Source organism: Ranitomeya variabilis, chromosome 4 (genome assembly GCF_051348905.1).
Source record: "Ranitomeya variabilis isolate aRanVar5 chromosome 4, aRanVar5.hap1, whole genome shotgun sequence".
Taxonomy (NCBI): Eukaryota; Metazoa; Chordata; class Amphibia; order Anura; family Dendrobatidae; genus Ranitomeya; species Ranitomeya variabilis.
In genome coordinates, this window is record NC_135235.1 from 155,681,171 (window position 1) to 155,699,778 (window position 18,608).

General features: G+C 46.1%; 1 protein-coding gene across 1 annotated transcript in view; it reads right to left on the reverse strand.

Annotated features, from left to right (window-relative positions):
• Positions 1-18,608, reverse strand: part of CHAT (choline O-acetyltransferase) — a 327,907-nt gene that overhangs the window by 30,556 nt on the left and 278,743 nt on the right. The window contains exon 14 of the mRNA XM_077259349.1: positions 9,740-9,877. Within this exon, the coding sequence (XP_077115464.1) occupies positions 9,740-9,877 (138 nt within the window). The remainder of the gene's footprint in view (positions 1-9,739; positions 9,878-18,608) is intronic.

Here is an 18,608-nt window from a genome sequence, read left to right on the forward strand (position 1 = left end):
TTAAAAAATGCAATAGGCTTTTCCGGCCTACTAAAGGTGTCTGTCTGTGTGCCCCTGCCTGGTGTTGTCCTCAACTAAATAAAGCTGAGCTTCAACCTTCTGCTCCAAATTACCATTTTAAAAAATGCAATAGGCTTTTCCGGCCTACTAAAGGTGTCTGTCTGTGTGCCCCTGCCTGGTGTTGCCCTAAACTAAATAAAGCTGAGCTTCAACCTTCTGCTCCAAATTACCATTTTAAAAAATGCAATAGGCTTTTCCGGCCTACTAAAGGTGTCTGTCTGTGTGCCCCTGCCTGGTGTTGTCCTCAACTAAATAAAGCTGAGCTTCAACCTTCCGGCTCTCATTAAGTGGTTTAAAAAAAAAAAAAATGGTGGTTAGGGCCTACTAACGGCTTCTGCCCCTCCCTGGTGTTGCCCTCAACTAAATAAAGCTGAGCTTCAACCTTCTGCTCCAAATTACCATTTTAAAAAATGCAATAGGCTTTTCCGGCCTACTAAAGGTGTCTGTCTGTGTGCCCCTGCCTGGTGTTGTCCTCAACTAAATAAAGCTGAGCTTCAACCTTCTGCTCCAAATTACCATTTTAAAAAATGCAATAGGCTTTTCCGGCCTACTAAAGGTGTCTGCCCCTCCCTGGTGTTGTCCTCAACTGAACAAAGCTGAGCTTCCACATTCTGGCTTTCGCCCTATACTATCAGATATTAAACTGCATTTGGCCTACTAGTGTGGTTAGGCCCTTGAAACAGTGTCTGCTGCTCTTGGGTTTGCTACTCCACTGAACAAAGCAATGCCGCCTGTTTAGTCCTGTTACCAATTTTGAACTGCATGTAGCCTACTTTATTCTTTGGCCCTATATCTGTTTCCTCCTCATCCTGCCCATTGCCCAGCCACTGCTAAATGAGTCTGCTGGTACATTGACCTAGACCACTACATTCCCCTTGTACTCTACACAGCCAGAATCTGACCCTGCTGAAAGTAAGGTTCCCCTTCCCGCATGTTATACCACCTTACACAGGGACAAAGAGGAAGGTGCAGATGAAAGTGCAGGTTCCTTCATCAGGTGGGGGGGCATACTCGTTGGCGACGTCACTGGCACAGGGCCCCTCAGAGTACGCAAAAGTGTCGCTGCTGGTGGGAGGCGCCCCCGCCATGCAAACACACCGCCGTACTTTGAGGGGCCCTGTGCCAGTGGCAATGCGAACGAGTGGGCCCCCCCCTGCTTGCTCAGGATCACAGCACTTGCAACTTTTAAATACTTACCTTTCCCTGCAACACCGCCGTGACGTAGTCCGCATTTCCTGGGCCCACGAAAAACTTGAGCCAGCCCTACTCCCCCCACAACTTTCCCCCAATTCCCTATGCCCAACTATTATTATACAGTTAATTAAGATTGGCAAGCTTCAGAAACAAGAATGGATGTTTTTGGCATTAAAATGGGCACTGTAGGTGTTTTCCTGGCCTCCACTCACTGCCGACTATGCTTCCCCATTGACTTGCATTGGGTTTCGTGTTTCGGTCGATCCCCGACTTTTAGCGATAATCGGCCGACTGCACTCGACTCGACTCTGGACAAAATCGGGTTTCCCAAAACCCTACTCGATCTTAAAAAAATGAAAGTCGCTCAACCCTACTTACCACACATCTAGATAAGTTCCTTAGGGGGTCTACTTTCCAAAATGCTGTCACTTGTGGGGGGTTTCAATGTTTAGGCACATCAGGGGCTCTCCAAACGTGACATGATGTCCTATCTCAATTCCAGTCAATTTTGCATTGACAAGTCAAAACGGCGCTCCTTCCCTTTTGAACTCTGCAATGCACCCAAACAGTGGTTTACCCCCACATATGGGGTATCAGCGTACTCAGGACAAATTGTACAACAACTTTTGTGGTCCCATTCCTCCTGTTACCCTTGGTAAAAAAACAAATTGGATCTAAAGCAAATTTTTTGTGAAAAAAAGTTAAATGTTCATTTTTTTTAAACATTCCAAAAATTCTAGTGAAACACCTGAAGGGTTAATAAACTTCTTGAATGCTGTTTTGAGCACCTTGAGGGGTGCAGTTTTTAGAATGGTGTCACACTTGGGTATTTTCTTTCATATAGACCCCTCAAAGTGACTTCAAATGTGATGTGGTCCCTAAAAAAAAATGGTGTTGTAAAAATGAGAAATTGCTCGTCAAATTTTAACCCTTATAACTCACTAACAAAAAAATTTGGTTCCAAAATTGTGCTGATGTAAAGTAGACATGTGGGAAATGTTACTTATTAAGTATTTTGTGTGACATATCTCTGTGATTTAAGGGCATAAAAATTCAAAGTTGGAAAATTGTGACATTTTCAAAATTTTCGCCAAATTTAATTTTTTTTCACAAATAAACGCAGGTAATATCAGTGAAATTTTACCACTATCATGAAGTACAATATGTCATGAGAAAACATTGTCAGAATGATTAGGATTCATTGAAGCGTTCCAGAGTTATAACATCATAAAGGGACAGTGGTCAGAATTGTTAAAATTGGCCTGGTCATTAACGTGCAAACTACCTTCGGGGGTTAAGGGGTTAATATTAGGTCTAGCAGTGCCCCCTTCTTGTAGGGTCCTAAACCAGTTGTGAAAGGTAATTGTCTCTCATAGTTGTCAGAAACCTGTTACCTTTGCTGGAACTGCAGGTTTCTGTTCCCCAATCTATTTCAGGGTAGTTGAAGTCCCCAATAATAATGACTTCTCGTTGAGTCGCTGCTTCATCTATTTGCTTACGAGGATATTCTCCGTTGCTTCCAAATATTTTTGGATTTTTATTCTAACCCATATCAGTAATTTATTATTTTTCCCCCTCCCCTTATCTCCACCCACAGGGACTCTACATTTTCATTAGATTCTCCTATATTATCACGCAGGATGGGTTCTAAGGATGATTTTACATATAAACACTCCCCCTCGAATATTTATATGATCATTTCTGAACAGTCTATAGCCCTATAAATTAACAGCCCAGTCATGACTCTTGTCCAGCCATGTTTCAGATATCCCCACCATGTCATAATTAGGCTCCAACAACATTAGTTCTAATTCGTCCATTTTGTTGGCGAGGCTTCTGGCATTAGTATACATACACTTTATGTTCCTCTCTGTACCTCTATTCTTTCTTAAATTAATAACTGTTCTAACCTGACCCCTCCATGCCACCGCCACCCCTAGGTATCTATCTGCACTATCTTCCCTTCCTATAAAACGAATACCCTCCCCCCAATCCCTAGTTTAAAGGGAAGGTGCCATCAAAAAAAATTTTTTAGCAGCAATTGTAAAAATGTAAAGAATTAATGTTTACATTTTCTTAAAAAATATTATCATTTGTTTATAATTTAGTAAAATATGAAAAATAATTTGAAAAGTTTTGGAATTTCCACTTTTAAACACTAGGGGGAGCAGCTGCTGAAATTTCAGAAAAACCTCGTGTACAACTAGCTCACATTACAGCACTGCAGTAATTATGGGCGGAGTCTGCTGACCTGTGTGTGATGTCACTCCTCTCCTTCCCTTCTGGGTGTCTGCTAAGGGATAAGAGCGGATGATATTCAGGAATCCAGTGAGCAGCCATTTTGTTGGTGACTGCAGAGTAAGGCTGCGGTCACACTAGCAGTATTTGGTCAGTATTTTACCTCAGTATTTGTAAGCCAAAACCAGGAGTGGAACAATTAGAGGAGAAGTATAACAGAAACATATGCACCACTTCTGCATTTATCACCCACTCCTGGTTTTGGCTTACAAATACTGAGGTAAAATACTGACCAAATACTGCTAGTGTGACCGCAGCCTTAGGCTACTTTCACACTAGCGTTGTTTGCAATACGTCGCAATGCGTCATTCAGGAGAAAAAAAACGCATCCTGCAAAGTTGTCTGCAGGATTCGTTTTTTCACCATAGACTAACATTACCGACGCATTGCGATGTATTGCCACACGTCGCAACCGTCGTGCGACGGTTGCGTCGTGTTTTGGCGGACCGCCGCCACAAAAAAATGTTACATGTAACTTTTTTTGTGCGTCGAGTCCAACATTTTCGACCGCGCATGTGTGGCCGAAACTCCGCCCCCTCCTCCCCGGACCTTACAATGGGGCAGCGGAAGCGTCGTAAGACTGCTTCCACTGCCCACGTCGGGCATTTCTTTCACAGCATGTGTCGGTACGTCGGGCCGACGCACTGCGACGGGCCCGTACCGACGCTAGTGTGAATGCAGCCTTATACTGACAAGTAGACAGTCACCGATGATGGCAGGCAGCAAGGATTCTGGGAGATATGTGGTGGAGGGAGCAGGGTGACAGCAGCACAGAGTATTTCAGGAGAGCAGTGTGTTGGTCTATGGGGGGCACCCTGTTTAGTGTGCGGAGCAGCCAGGGATTGTACATAGAGCACTGTCTTTTATACACATGGATGGACCGTCTCCTCAGAAATCCAGGAAACATTTCTGTGGATTGATGGCCTGTTCTGATCCAGACTTTGCATGCAGACCCCATTCCCCTCCTCAGATCCTGTCTTCTCCATCCTGTCCTGGCAATGTGTGAAAGCGAGGCGACAGGCGCAGTCTGGGGTGACGCTGGGAAGGAAATGTAGCCATATAGTAACGATAAAAATGAGACTCCTCTTCAGCTGCCTCACCAGCCCTGACTGCACCTAACTGGAGGTCATGCTGCCCCCTCTATTACCCCAGACCCGCGTGCAGGTGCTCAGCCAGAACCACCCTATAATGGGTCCGCTTTCTGAAGATAATACTGCCATAGTGTTCTCACATAATACCGCCATATAGATCACACATAATACCGCCATATAGATCACACACAATACCATCAAATAGATCACACAATACTGTCATACAGTTCTCACATAATACCACCATATAGACCACACATAATACCGCCAGTGTTCTCACATACCGCCATATAGATCACACATAATACCTCCATAGTGTTCTCACATAATACCGCCATATAGATCACACAATACCGCCACATACTTGTCACAATGCCGCCATATAGATCTCACATAATACCGCCATATAGATCACACACAATACCACCATATAATTCTCACAATACTGATAAAGCATAATACCACCATACAGATCACATAATACCGTCATATAGATCTCACATAATGCCATAATACAGCATGACCCCTGCAGCTCCTGTTATCGCACGCATTGAGTTGTGTGTGCAATGGGGAAAGACATGCAGGGGGGAGAGGAGTGCATAGGAGAGGATTAGATACACTGTTCACCAGACAGTATCACACAGGATAGGATTAGATACATGGCTCAGCAGACAGTATCACACAGGAGCGGATTAGATACACGGCTCAGGCTACTTTCACACTTTCGTCTTTAGGGATACGTCACAATGCTTCGTTTTGGAGAAAAAACGCATCCTGCAAAGTTGCCCGCAGGATGTGCTTTTTCCCCATAGACTTACATTAGCGACACATTGCGACGTATGGCCACACGTCGCATCCGTCGTGCGACGGATGCGTTGTGTTTCGGCGGCCGCGACGCGCAAAAAAAAGTACCATGTAACTTTTTTTGTCCGTCGGTTCCGCTTTTTCTGCCCGCTCATGCGCGGCCGGAACTCCGCACCCTCCTCCCCGCTCATCACACTGGGTAGCGGATGCGTCGTAAGACTGCATCCGCTGCCCACGTTGTGCTAAATTTAGCACAACATCCGTCGGTACGTCGGGCCAACGGTTTGCGACGGCCCCGTACTGACGGAAGTGTGAAAGTAGCCTCAGCAGACAGTATCACACAGGAGCAGATTAGATACACAGGTCAGCACAGTATAGGATTAGATACACAGGTCAGCATACAGTATCACACAGTATAGGATTAGATACACGGTTCAGCATAGTATCACACAGTATAGGATTAGATACACGGCGCAGCAGACAGTATCACACAGGATAGGATTAGGTACACGGCTCAGCAGACAGTATCATACAGGATAGGATTAGATACACGGCTCAGCATAGTATCACACAGGATAGGATTAGATACACGGCGCAGCAGACAGTATCATACAGGATAGGATTAGGTACACGGCTCAGCAGACAGTATCATACAGGATAGGATTAGATACACGGCTCAGCATAGTATCACACAGGATAGGATTAGATACACGGCGCAGCAGACAGTATCATACAGGATAGGATTAGATACACGGCTCAGCATAGTATCACACAGGATAGGATTAGATACACGGCTCAGCATAGTATCACACAGTATAGGATTAGATGCATGGCTCAGCACACAGTATCACACAGGATAGGATTAGGTACACGGCTCAGCAGACAGTATCATACAGGATAGGATTAGATACACAGCTCAGCAGACAGTATGACACAGGAGAGGATTAGATACACGGCTCAACATAGTATCACACAGGAGAGGATTAGATACACGCGCAGCAGAAAGTATCACACAGGATAGGATTAGATACACGCGCAGCAGACAGTATCACACAGGATAGGATTAGATACACGGCGCAGCAGACAGTATCATACAGGATAGGATTAGATACACGGCTCAGCAGACAGTATGACACAGGAGAGGATTAGATACACGGCTCAACATAGTATCACACAGGAGAGGATTAGATACACGGCTCAGCATAGTATCACACAGTATAGGATTAGATGCATGGCTCAGCACACAGTATCACACAGGAGAGGATTAGATACACAGCTCAGTTAGTATCACACAGGAGATGATTAGATGCATGGCTAAGCAAACAGTATCACACAGGAGAGGAGTAGATACACAGCACAGTAACACACATGGGAGGAGATAACTGCTCAGTCAGCACCACAAAGGAGAGGATTAGATTCCCTCTCCCCCCTCCCCACTGATACTTACTTCACGGCTCCCGGCTGAGTCCTTCTCCCTCCCGTCCTTGGTCTCCTCCTCCTCCTCCTATAGCTGCAGGGCTCCTTTGATTATCCTGGTAAGCTGGAGCTCACAGCTGCAGTGTGAGCTCCAGGAAGATGGCGCTGGTCTCCTGCCTCTGCCGTGCTGTGGACGGCTCAGGGGGCGTGGCCAGACACAGCAGAAAGCAGATTATAATGGTAGGTATAGAGTCGGCTCCCGACCGCAGATGTCTATGCCCTGGGTTGCCGTAAATGCAGAGTGAAAGTGACGTGCAGCTACACTTACACTCCTGCAAAGCAAAATGGCGGCGCCCAGTGGCTGAAAAAAAAATTAATAATAAAAAAAATGCTAAAGTTAAAAAATGTAAATTTGTATTAAAAATAATTGTTTATATAAACAATCATTTTTAATACAAAAAATAAAATGCGGCACCTTTCCTTTAAACACTCCTCCAATGTTCTAGCCATTTTCTCCCCCAGCACAGCTGCACCTTCCCCATTGAGGTGCAGCCCGTCCCTAGTGTAGAACCTGTAGCCAACTGAGAAGTCATCCCAGTTCCCCAGGAACCAAACCCCTCCTTCCTACACCAATTCTTGAGCCACTTATTAACCTCCCTAATCTCCAGTTACCTCTCTGGTATGGCACGTGGTACAGGCAGTATTTCAGACAATACAACCTTGGAGGTCCTTGCTTTAAGCTTGCAGCCTATGAAACAGATGACAAGGTTCCTATAAAACTCAGTTCTCATACTCTATGCTGAAGAGAACATGATGTTTAGAGCACAGAACTATCATATTTCCCATTGCTCGGTGCGCATGTAAGTGTGGTCGGACTATCTAAATGGGCTGTTAAGCAGCAACTGAAGGTTTATATGTAGCGCTCGCTTAGTCGCCATGGTCGGCCTGTCTAAATGCAGCCTCAGCTACTGTGTTTTAGGTGGATTTCATGTTGTACAGATTTTCCAATGGAGAATTAAAGGCTGAGCCTTATCACCATTACTGTTGGTCCTGTTATTCTGGAGAGGCTAAATATCACATAAGTGGTTGTGCTGGCCATCTAATGACTGGAAATGAAGCATTAAGTACAATCGCTCATCAGTTTATACATTACTTAGTGTCTTGTATCTACAAGTTCATTTCCAACCAAATTATGACTAATTATTCTGAATTTAAGTGTGTAAATTGTATTTTCATCCATCTCATTTATCTGACTGAAATTTTGGTCTGAGAATTTGTTCTGTGGGGAAGGCTCCACTAATAAGTGCAGGAGGGGAAATCTGTCTTGCTAAGTGCCAAAAAATATTGTTCTTAGTAAGTTTGTTAAATTCTAAAATGGCCAACATCTTAAATGTCCTGCTTTAACCAGCTCAAGACCAGGCCATTTATCCCCCTTTACTGACCAAGCTTATTTTCATTTTTTTTCATTTTTGCAGGTTAAAGAGCTGTATTTTTGTATCTTATTTGAATACTCAAATAATTCTCGCATCCTTTATTTTGTGATACATGTTATGTTATTTTGATACTCTTCTTTTTGGCAATATTGGGCGATATCAGTGGGAAAAATAAATGAAATACATGTCTGTTTTTCCCTCCCTTTTAATTTTTTTATGACCACAAAGGACCACTAAAATACATTATAAAATATGTTCCCCTTTCCGTAACACTTATTTTTATATATCGGTCACATTTTTTTCAACTGGGACAGGAGTATGCACAGTGATTTGAGTTAGCTGCAACTTTTATTTATTTACATTTTTTCACATATTGTTTTCCTTATAAGGTCATAAAACACCTTTGGGGGAAGGGGGGAGTGTGTCATATTAAAATTTTTAAATACTTAAAAAATGAAATCCACTGTGAATGGGGCTGGTATGTTAGTCCTAGTTATAATGGAAATTCTGCCTCCTGGCTGCATAGCAGAGCTAAATGTGTCTCCTAGGAGTCAGTACCTCTTGCTTCATTCCTACATTCAGTGATCACATGATCACTAGGTCTAGAGAAAGAAGCACTGTCAGTGCTTCCTATACTGTATACACAGTCCTTGTTCAGCACTGTTTATACTTCAATCAGGAAGGCAGAGTTGGTAATAAACTGTTTTTACCCTCTCTGTGGAGTCTGGTTGTGTCTGACAGCCATCTCCCCTCTCGTGCAGCTGTTATACTATGCAATGACATTTTAGAACGTTAATGCAGAGTACAATGTGGACCGTCTGGACTTTTGTAGTCTATTGGTGGCCTGGAAGTAGTTAAAACATGCCCGATATACATCACATGCCTAAAAATTTTTCCAAACTGTAATATTTGTTTGGATCTGTTTCCTGAATGTTGTCAAAACCACAAGTCTGATTCACCAGAGCTCTCACATGCCCCATTAGTGATTAGAATGAGTGACTCATTGTTTCAGGAAAGTTATAAACAAAACATGTATTGTTCTGTTGAGACACTCTACCTTCAATTCTGCATAGAAACACTCACATAACGTTCATCTATCACTTGTCTTAAATATTCTTACAGAAAATCCAGCGTTCTAATGACATTTCATGTGTTGTATTCCAACATGCAGTTAAGATCAGCAGGCTGCACTGGTTTACTGGATAGAAAGTTGTATGGACATATTGTTAATTCCGACCAGGGACATCATTTTCCTTTAACCAACCCTGCAAACTCAGTTTGCTGTTATTTTCAACCATGTAAGTAACAGTGTATATTTATTTTTTATTTCATTTTTTATGTACATGCTAAATTACACAACTATATAATGTGCATAAGAGATACCAAGACAGCCCTAAAATGTTAAATATTGCAGAAATTTGTCATGCTTTCTGAAACACATACCTGACTGGTAGAGAGTATAAATCGATTGCTCAACAAGTACATTTCGTCTGTAAAAATCTCCGGCAATTCCTTGCAGTGTTCTCGAGCTAACTCTCTCAGAGCTAGTAAGTGGTTATCAATTGCCATCCCTGTAATAGCCTGAAAAAACATAGAAGAGACTCTGTAGTGAAATAAGTCTTCCTAATAGCTCATTCAGACGTCAGTGTTTGTCATAGGAGTTCTATGCACAGTATTTACAGATAGAACTTGTACCTATTATTATCTATGGAGCTGATCACATGGCCATGTAGGATTCTTGCAGACTGAATGATCCACACATAATCGTGGAGATATGTCCAACATTGATCCGAGTCTCAGCTCAAACTCTCCAATGCAAGTCTATAGGTATGTGAAAAAAATCGAACAGTACTTGGATGCCATCTGAGTGCAGTCCATTTTTCACATACTGTTTAATATGAAAAGCTTGAGAAACCTCTACCATCATTTTCTTCATTAGAGAAAAAACTATAAAACTCTGGACAACCTCTATGGTAAGCCGAACTCTGTTGACACTGATAAAATGCAAACCATTATTAAGTAGAAGAAAATCGCGATGCCTGAATGAGGACTAAGGCTCTGTGCACACGATGCGGATTTTGCTGAGGATCCACAGCGGATCTGCAGCTGTGGGCCCGCAGCAGTTTCCCATGAGTTTACAGTACACTGTAAGCCTATGGGAAACCGAAAACGCTGTGCCCATGCTGCGGAAAAAAACTCGCGGAAACGCAGCGGATTACATTCCGCAGCATGTCAATTCTTTGTGCGGATTCCACAGCGGTTTTATACCTGCTTGTGACAAAACACTCCGGGATCGCCTTTGCTGGGGTCAAAGGTCACGTGGTTTGTGCATTGAATTCTGAGGCGTACAGCAGGTTTCCGAGTAAGCTGACCTCAGGTCAGATTTATTAAAGTGAAAGCAACACAAATAAAACAAAACATAAAAATAAATCCTAGCCTGTCCGGCACTAACTAAACCAATACGTTGCTAAACTAACAACTGGGGGGGCTACTCCCACCCAGCTAACATCACACAGTTCTTGAGCACAGCTCTCACTCACGTTTGTCTCACACAGACAGGCAATCTGTGTGCCCCAGGCTGACGCCGGAAACCCCCAGCTGGTCATCCTTTATTTCTGCACTTATTAACCCATCATTATCCTGAAGATACTGAGCGGCCTAATTCACATAGGACAAATACCTGGGTGAGATATTCCTGCCCCCGACTACCAGCCCGACATGACTCTTACATATCCTCCCTCCCTGCTCAGACCACTCAGGTCGAGCAAGAACACTCTCGAAACAGTGTACTCGGGACAGGGCATCAGCGTTCCCCATCTGCACCCCGGGGCGGTGCTCCACCGTGAAAGAGTAAGCCTGCAGGACAAGGAACCACCGGGTTACCCGACTATTACGGTCCTTGTGGAGGTGCATCCACTTGAGAGGGGCGTGGTCCGTGACCAGCCTAAACTTCCTACCTGCCAGGTAATACTTGAGGGAGTCGAGAGCCCATTTAATGGCTAGGCACTCTTTTTCAACCACGGCATACCTCTGCTCATGTACATTCAGTTTCCGGCTGAGGTAGAGGACCGGGTGTTCGACTCCGTCCCTCACCTGGGAAAGTACAGCTCCGACACCAGTATCAGAAGCATCAGTTTGCACCACAAACTCGCTGCTGAAATCAGGAGTCACTAGTACGGGCTGAGAGCACAAAGCCCGTTTCAGGCTGTGGAAGGCCTCTTCAGCCGCTGAGGTCCATTTTACCATGACGGAATCCCTCCCTTTGGTAAGATCCGTCAAGGGGGTAGCCATGGCTGCAAAATTGGGTATGAACTGGCGATAATAGCCGGCAATCCCCAGGAAAGCTTGTACTTGTTTCTTGTTCACTGGTTGCGGCCAGCCCTGAATTGCCTGCCTGTATTTTGTCGATCTGGGGTTTAACCACTCCTCTGCCAATCACGTAGCCCAAGTATCGGGCTTCTTCAAGCCCGATGTGACATTTCTTGGGGTTTGCCGTTAAGCCTGCGTCTCGCAGGTCATCAATCACCACCTGTACCTTCTGGAGGTGAGCTTCCCAGTCCATGCTGTAAATTCCGATGTCATCTAGGTAGGCAGAAGTGTACTGCCTGTGGGGCCTCAAGACTCGATCCATCAATCTCTGGAACGTTGCTGGAGCTCCGTGAAGTCCAAACGGCATGTAGACATACTGGAACAGACCTTCCGGTGTAGCAAATGCCGTCTTCTCTCTGGCCGCCTCGGCCAGAGGGATCTGCCAGTACCCCTTTGTTAGATCCAGGGTCGTAATGTATCGGGCTTTACCAAGCCAGTCGATCAACTCATCGACCCGGGGCATAGGGTACGCATCAAATTTAGAAACCGCATTCAGTTTCCTAAAGTCATTACAAAACCGTATGGAGCCATCCGGCTTAGGTATCAACACGATTGGACTGGACCAGGCGCTATGCGACTCCTCAATGACTCCTAAGTCCAACATTGCCATCACTTCCCGGGAGCTGGCTTCACGGCGTGCTTCCGGAATCCGGTAGGGCTTCACATGAACTGTGACACCAGGCTCTGTGACAATCTCATGTTTCACCAGCTTAGTCCTGCCAGGTTTTTCCGAGAAAAACTGTCGGTTCTGTACCAAAAACTGCTTAACCTCAGATTTTTGTTGTTCCAAGAGAGTCTCGGCAATCTGCACCTCCGGTACGGTAGGTGCACAAACCGGACGGGGCAGATCCGCCGTTAGGGCAGAGCGGTCTTTCCAGGGTTTTATCAGATTCACATGATAAATCTGTTCTGGTTTTCTCTTACCGGGCTGGTACACTTTATAGTTCACTTCACCAACTCTTTCCACGACCTCAAAGGGGCCCTGCCATTTCGCCAGAAATGTACTATCCACCGTAGGGATTAGGATCAACACCCTATCCCCGGATGCAAATGTACGGACCTTAGCACCTCTATCATAACTTTGCCTCTGGGCTCCCTGGGCCTATAACATATGGTCCCTAACAATGGGCATGACAGCGGCAATACGGTCCTGCATTTGTGTTACATGGTCGATCACCGTTTTAAAGGGAGTGACTTGACCTTCCCAGGTTTCTTTTGCGACGTCCAACAGTCCCCGGGGACGACGGGCGTACAAGAGTTCGAAAGGCGACAATCCTGTGGAAGACTGGGGAACTTCCCTAATGGCAAACAGCAAATAGGGTAGCAAGTAATCCCAGTTCTTCCCATCTTTGTCTATCGCCTTCCGGAGCATCTGTTTTAAGGTTTAGTTGAACCGCTCAACCAGGCCATCTGTTTGAGGGTGATAGACAGACGTACGCAATGGGTCTGTTTGTAAGAGTCTGCAGAGCTCCTTCATCACCCTCGACATAAAGGGAGTCCCCTGGTCGGTGAGTATCTGTTTTGGAATTCCTACCCGACTAAACACTTGTACCAATTCTTTGGCGATCGTTTTGGTAGCAGTGTTACGCAAAGGGATGGCTTCCGGGTAACGAGTGGCATAGTCCATGATGACGAGGATATGTTGGTGCCCACGTGCGGACCGGGGAAGGGGCCCAACCAGATCCATCCCAATCCTCTCAAAAGGGACTCCAATGATAGGGAGGGGTACCAAAGGGCTACAGAACCGAGTTTTAGGCGCAGAGATTTGGCACTCTGGACAGGACTCACAATAGTTACGCACATCATTATGTATTCCGGGCCACACAAAACAATGCGATATCCTTTCTGTGGTTTTCTGTACCCCCAGATGTCCCCCCATTATATGTCCGTGGGCCAGGTCCAGTACCTTCCGCCGATAAGGTTTGGGTACCACTAACCGTTGCACAGTGTCTTCTCCTTTTTTTTCTACCTGGTAGAGCAAATCATTTTCAAGAATTATGTACGGGTACGCTAGCCTAGTGTCAGGTTCTACGGGTACCCCATCTATCATTTTTACATTTTTCCTAGCCGGAGTCAGGGTAGGATCTTTCATTTGCTCGCTGTGGAAGTCATCCAACTGGACTCCCAAATCTGGCAGGCAGGGTGCCGGATGGCTGTCTGCCTCCGCCTCTCGCTGAGTTTCCTCAGTTTCCCCCGCCATAACTGAGAAGGGGTACTGAAGGTTAGATTCAACAACCTCCCCAGCAACATCTTCCTGTGGGGTCTCCTCTAGGAACTCGGGACCTCCAGATGGCATGGGGGAAGATTCACGGGTACAGCTACCGTGAAGGAGCATCTGATTCTCCCACAACTGCCAGAAATGGGGAAAGTCCCTGCCCAGGATTACATCCTGTAACAATGCGGGAACGAGTCCCACTTTGTGCTGCACAGACCCATAGGGAGTGGAAATCGATATGACCGCTGTTAGGTACGAGCAGGTGTCACCATGCACACACGTTACAGAAAATTTGTCAGACGAACCAGATGGAAGTGCCACCAGACTAGCTTTCACCAGAGTCACCACACTTCCAGAGTCTAGTAACGCCACAACATTTTTCCCCTCAACAGATAATCCACACAGGTGTTTCGCTGTATCATTTTGACCCGCATTCACACTCACTAGCCGTGTAACCAAAGACATGCGTTTCTTAGAGTCTGTAACGTCGCACTGCATGGGTTCAGTGGTAACAGGACAGTTCGCAGAAACATGGCCCTTCTCATGGCAGCGGAAACACCTAACAGGCCCCCTATTGAGACCACCGTCCAACATTCTCGGTCTCGGAGTGCGAGCAGTCCCGTGTTCCTCCCCCACAGTTTTAGGCGATTTTCCTTCACCCGTAGTCCCTGGAACAGTCTTACCGGTTCCACGAGGAGAAGGCACAGACCGGGTGCTAGCGGTTTCGTCGGGAAGTCCTTCCGCCACAGAATAATGCTCGACCAACTCCACAAGTTGATCCGCTGTCGTGCCATTTCCTTGGCTTACCCACCTTTTCAGCGCTGGTGGTAGTACTCTCAGGTACTTGTCCAGGACAACCCGTTGGATTATTTCTGGGGTTGTCAGTACCTCGGGTTGCAGCCATTTCTTTGTCAAGTAGATCAGGTCGAACATCTGAGACCGCGGCGGTTTATCTGGCTGGTATGTCCACTGGTGTACCCTCTGTGCACGGACAGCCGTCGTCACACCCAGCCGGGCCAGGACCTCAGCTTTCAGCTTCTCAAAGTCCTGAGCGACTTCCGGGTCCAAGTCATGGTACGCTTTTTGGGCCTCGCCGGAGAGGAACGGAGCAATCAAATCGGCCCATCGTGCCTTCGGCCACTTCTCCCTCAATGCCGTCCGCTCAAACGTTGTCAGGTATGCCTCGACGTCATCTTCTGCAGTCAGCTTTTGCCAGTATCGACTCACATGGATCCTTCTGGACTCTGCTTCCGGGTCTGCCTCAGGCATGCTCACCAGGCGCTGCACCACCTGTTGGAGAAGCTGGCGGTCTGCAGCCATCATGTCCACTAACTCCTTCAGCTGTGCGGCCATCAAGCGATTAGCTTCATGCTGTGCGGCAGTGGCCTGCTGCTGTACGGCAGTGGACTGTACTAGGGCTTTCACTACGTCTTCCATACTGTCGCCGGTGCCACGTTATGCCCGCATTCTCCACCACAATGTGACAAAACACTCCGGGATCGCCTTTGCTGGGGTCAAAGGTCACGTGGTTTGTGCATTGAATTCTGAGGCGTACAGCAGGTTTCCGAGTAAGCTGACCTCAGGTCAGATTTATTAAAGTGAAAGCAACACAAATAAAACAAAACATAAAAATAAATCCTAGCCTGTCCGGCACTAACTAAACCAATACATTGCTAAACTAACAACTGGGGGGGCTACTCCCACCCAGTTAACATCACACAGTTCTTGAGCACAGCTCTCACTCACTTTTGTCTCACACAGACAGGCAATCTGTGTGCCCCAGGCTGACGCGGGAAACCCCCAGCTGGTCATCCTTTATTCCTGCACTTATTAACCCATCATTATCCTGAAGATACTGAGTGGCCTAATTCACATTGGACAAATACCTGGGCGAGATATACCTGCCCCCGACTACCAGACCGACATGACTCTTACACTGCTCCATAATAGAAAACCACAGGAGTAAAACCGCAGTGGAATCCGCACAAAAAACACGGTAAATCCGCTATAAATCCGCAGGAAAAACGCTGTGTTTTTGCCCTGCTGATAAACGTAGCAATGATTAATAGCCATTACTAGTTTTACTGTGTGTATGAATGTTACTGGTCCTCCTAGTAATATAGCAGTAGGTATACAGTGTCCCTAAAGTCTGGACACATAGGAAAAATACATATTTTGAAGAAATTAAATTTATTAGAAATATTTTTTCAATTGGAAAACTAAATAACTTCTTCAATGTGATTTCCATCATTTGCGATGCAAAGGTTGATGCACTTTGCAAAATTCACGTGAACTCGATGTAATAAATCTATAGTGCCGTCAATTTTAGCATATACAATCTAGTTGTCTGTGTGTCCAGACTTTAAGGACACCCTGTACAAATATTTCTTGTTTTCTATGTATCCTGAGGCTACACTGCTCTAATCTTACAGTGGAAATTATTAAATGAATGTATAGGGCAACTGAAAACAGGTGAGAGTGTAAACAGTTTCTGGGCACTTTATGCCCCATGTACACTTTAGACAGCTGCTGTTTAGCGGATCTTCCAGCAGCTATCTCGCCTGACTCTCTATACACAGAAGTGCTCGCTCTGCCGCGTGCTCCTGTGTTTTCTATGAGAGAACCGCTGTCAGACTGTCGTCCGAAACCATCAAAATCAACAGGTTCAGCCAAAGTTAATATAATGTATATGAGGACTTATAGTTCTCCCTCAGTTGTAGTTTCCTTTTTAGCTAAATACTACTTTGATTGTGGCTAATAGCCAATGATCCATATTGTCAAGGCCAGGGGCACAGTTATAGCCGCTGCTTTGTATACTTAGAGCGGTGACTGAAACCGTGCCCCTGACCTTGACTGACAGCTGGCTCCAATGCAGAGTCAGCGTCAGTCAAGGTTAGGGTTGCAGTTCCAGTCATGGAGGCAGTGCCAACGCTGGTTTAGTCACTGCTGTGAGAATACAGAGTGGTGGCTGTAACCATGCCTCTGACCATGACTGACACTCCCTCTGCATTGGAACTCAGTTGTCAGTCAGGGTGAGGGGTTTCAGTAATGGTGGCAGCACCAACGCTGGTTCAGTCACCGCTGTGAGAATACAGAGTGGTGGCTGTAACCATGCCCCTGACCATGACTGACACTCCCTCTGCATTGGAGCTCAGTTGTAAGTCAGGGCGTGGGGGTTCAGTAATGGTGGCAGCACCAATGCTGGTTCAGTCACCGCTGTGAGAATACAGAGTGGTGGCTGTAACCATGCCCCTGACCATGACTGACACTTCCTCTGCATTGGAACTCAGTTGTCAGTCAGGGTGAGGGGTTTCAGTAATGGGGGCAACACCAATGCTGGTTCAGTCACCGTTGTGAGAATACAGAGCGGTGGCTGTAACCATGCCTCTGACCATGACTGACATTCCCTCTGCATTGGAACTCAGTTGTCAGTCAGGGTGAGGGGTTTCAGTAATGGGGGCAACACCAATGCTGGTTCAATCACCGTTGTGAGAATACAGAGCGGTGCCTGTAACTGTGCCCCCCTACCATGACTGACTCTCTCTCTTCATTGGAGCTCAGTTGTCAGTCAGGGCCGGGGGTTTCAGTCATGGGGGCAGCACCAATGCTGGTTCAGCCACCATTGTGAGAATACAGAGCAGCGGCTGTAACTATGCCCCTTACCATGACTGACACTTCCTCTGCATTGGAGCTCAGTTGTCAGTCAGGGCGAAGGGTTTCAGTAATGGGGCAGCACCAACGCTGGTTCAGTCACCGTTGTGAGAATACAGAGTGGTGGCTGCAACCATGCCCCTGACCATGACTGACACTCCCTCTGCATTGGAGCTCAGTTGTCAGTCAGGGCGAAGGGTTTCAGTAATGGGGCAGCACCAATGCTGGTTCAGTCACCGTTATGAGTATACAGAGCGGCAGCTGTAACCATGCCCCTGACCATGACTGACACTCCCTCTGCACTGGAGCTCAGTTGTCAGTCAGGGCGAAGGGTTTCAGTAATGGGGCAGCACCAATGCTGGTTCAGTCACCGTTGTGAGAATACAGAGTGGTGGCTGCAACCATGCCCCTGACCATGACTGACACTCCCTCTGCATTGGAGCTCAGTTGTCAGTCAGGGCGAAGGGTTTCAGTAATGGGGCAGCACCAATGCTGGTTCAGTCACCGTTATGAGTATACAGAGCGGCAGCTGTAACCATGCCCCTGACCATGACTGACACTCCCTCTGCACTGGAGCTCAGTTGTCAGTCAGGGCTTGGAGTGCAATTATAGCTGCCTCTCTTCATTCTCAGAGCAGTTACTGAACCATTGACAGCACTGCCCCTGTTGCTGAAATGGGAACGCTGTTGGGGAAGAATAAAGTTCATGGCCTTGTATGGATGTTTGGCAGCAATTCTTTTGGCTAGACTTTGCTACATTAATGTAGCTAGGTCCAACTAGATACTTCCATTTCTTGGCTGATGGCACAGCTGGACATCCATTTTAGAAGGAAATTAAGCATAATGTGTCTTTCATTTGCTGCATGCACTAATTTTCCTTGACCGACCACTGTCCCTACGGTCATCAATACTGCACATTTCTTGATTCTTCTTCCAAATGAGCTTGAACAGGACATCTTGAAGCCCCAGTCTGCTTTGAAATTTTTGCCTGGGAGAGATTCTCCTGAATTAGTATAAGTACAATATCTTGTGATTTGTTGCTGTTCTCAGTCTTGGTGTATGACCTATGACATGAAAC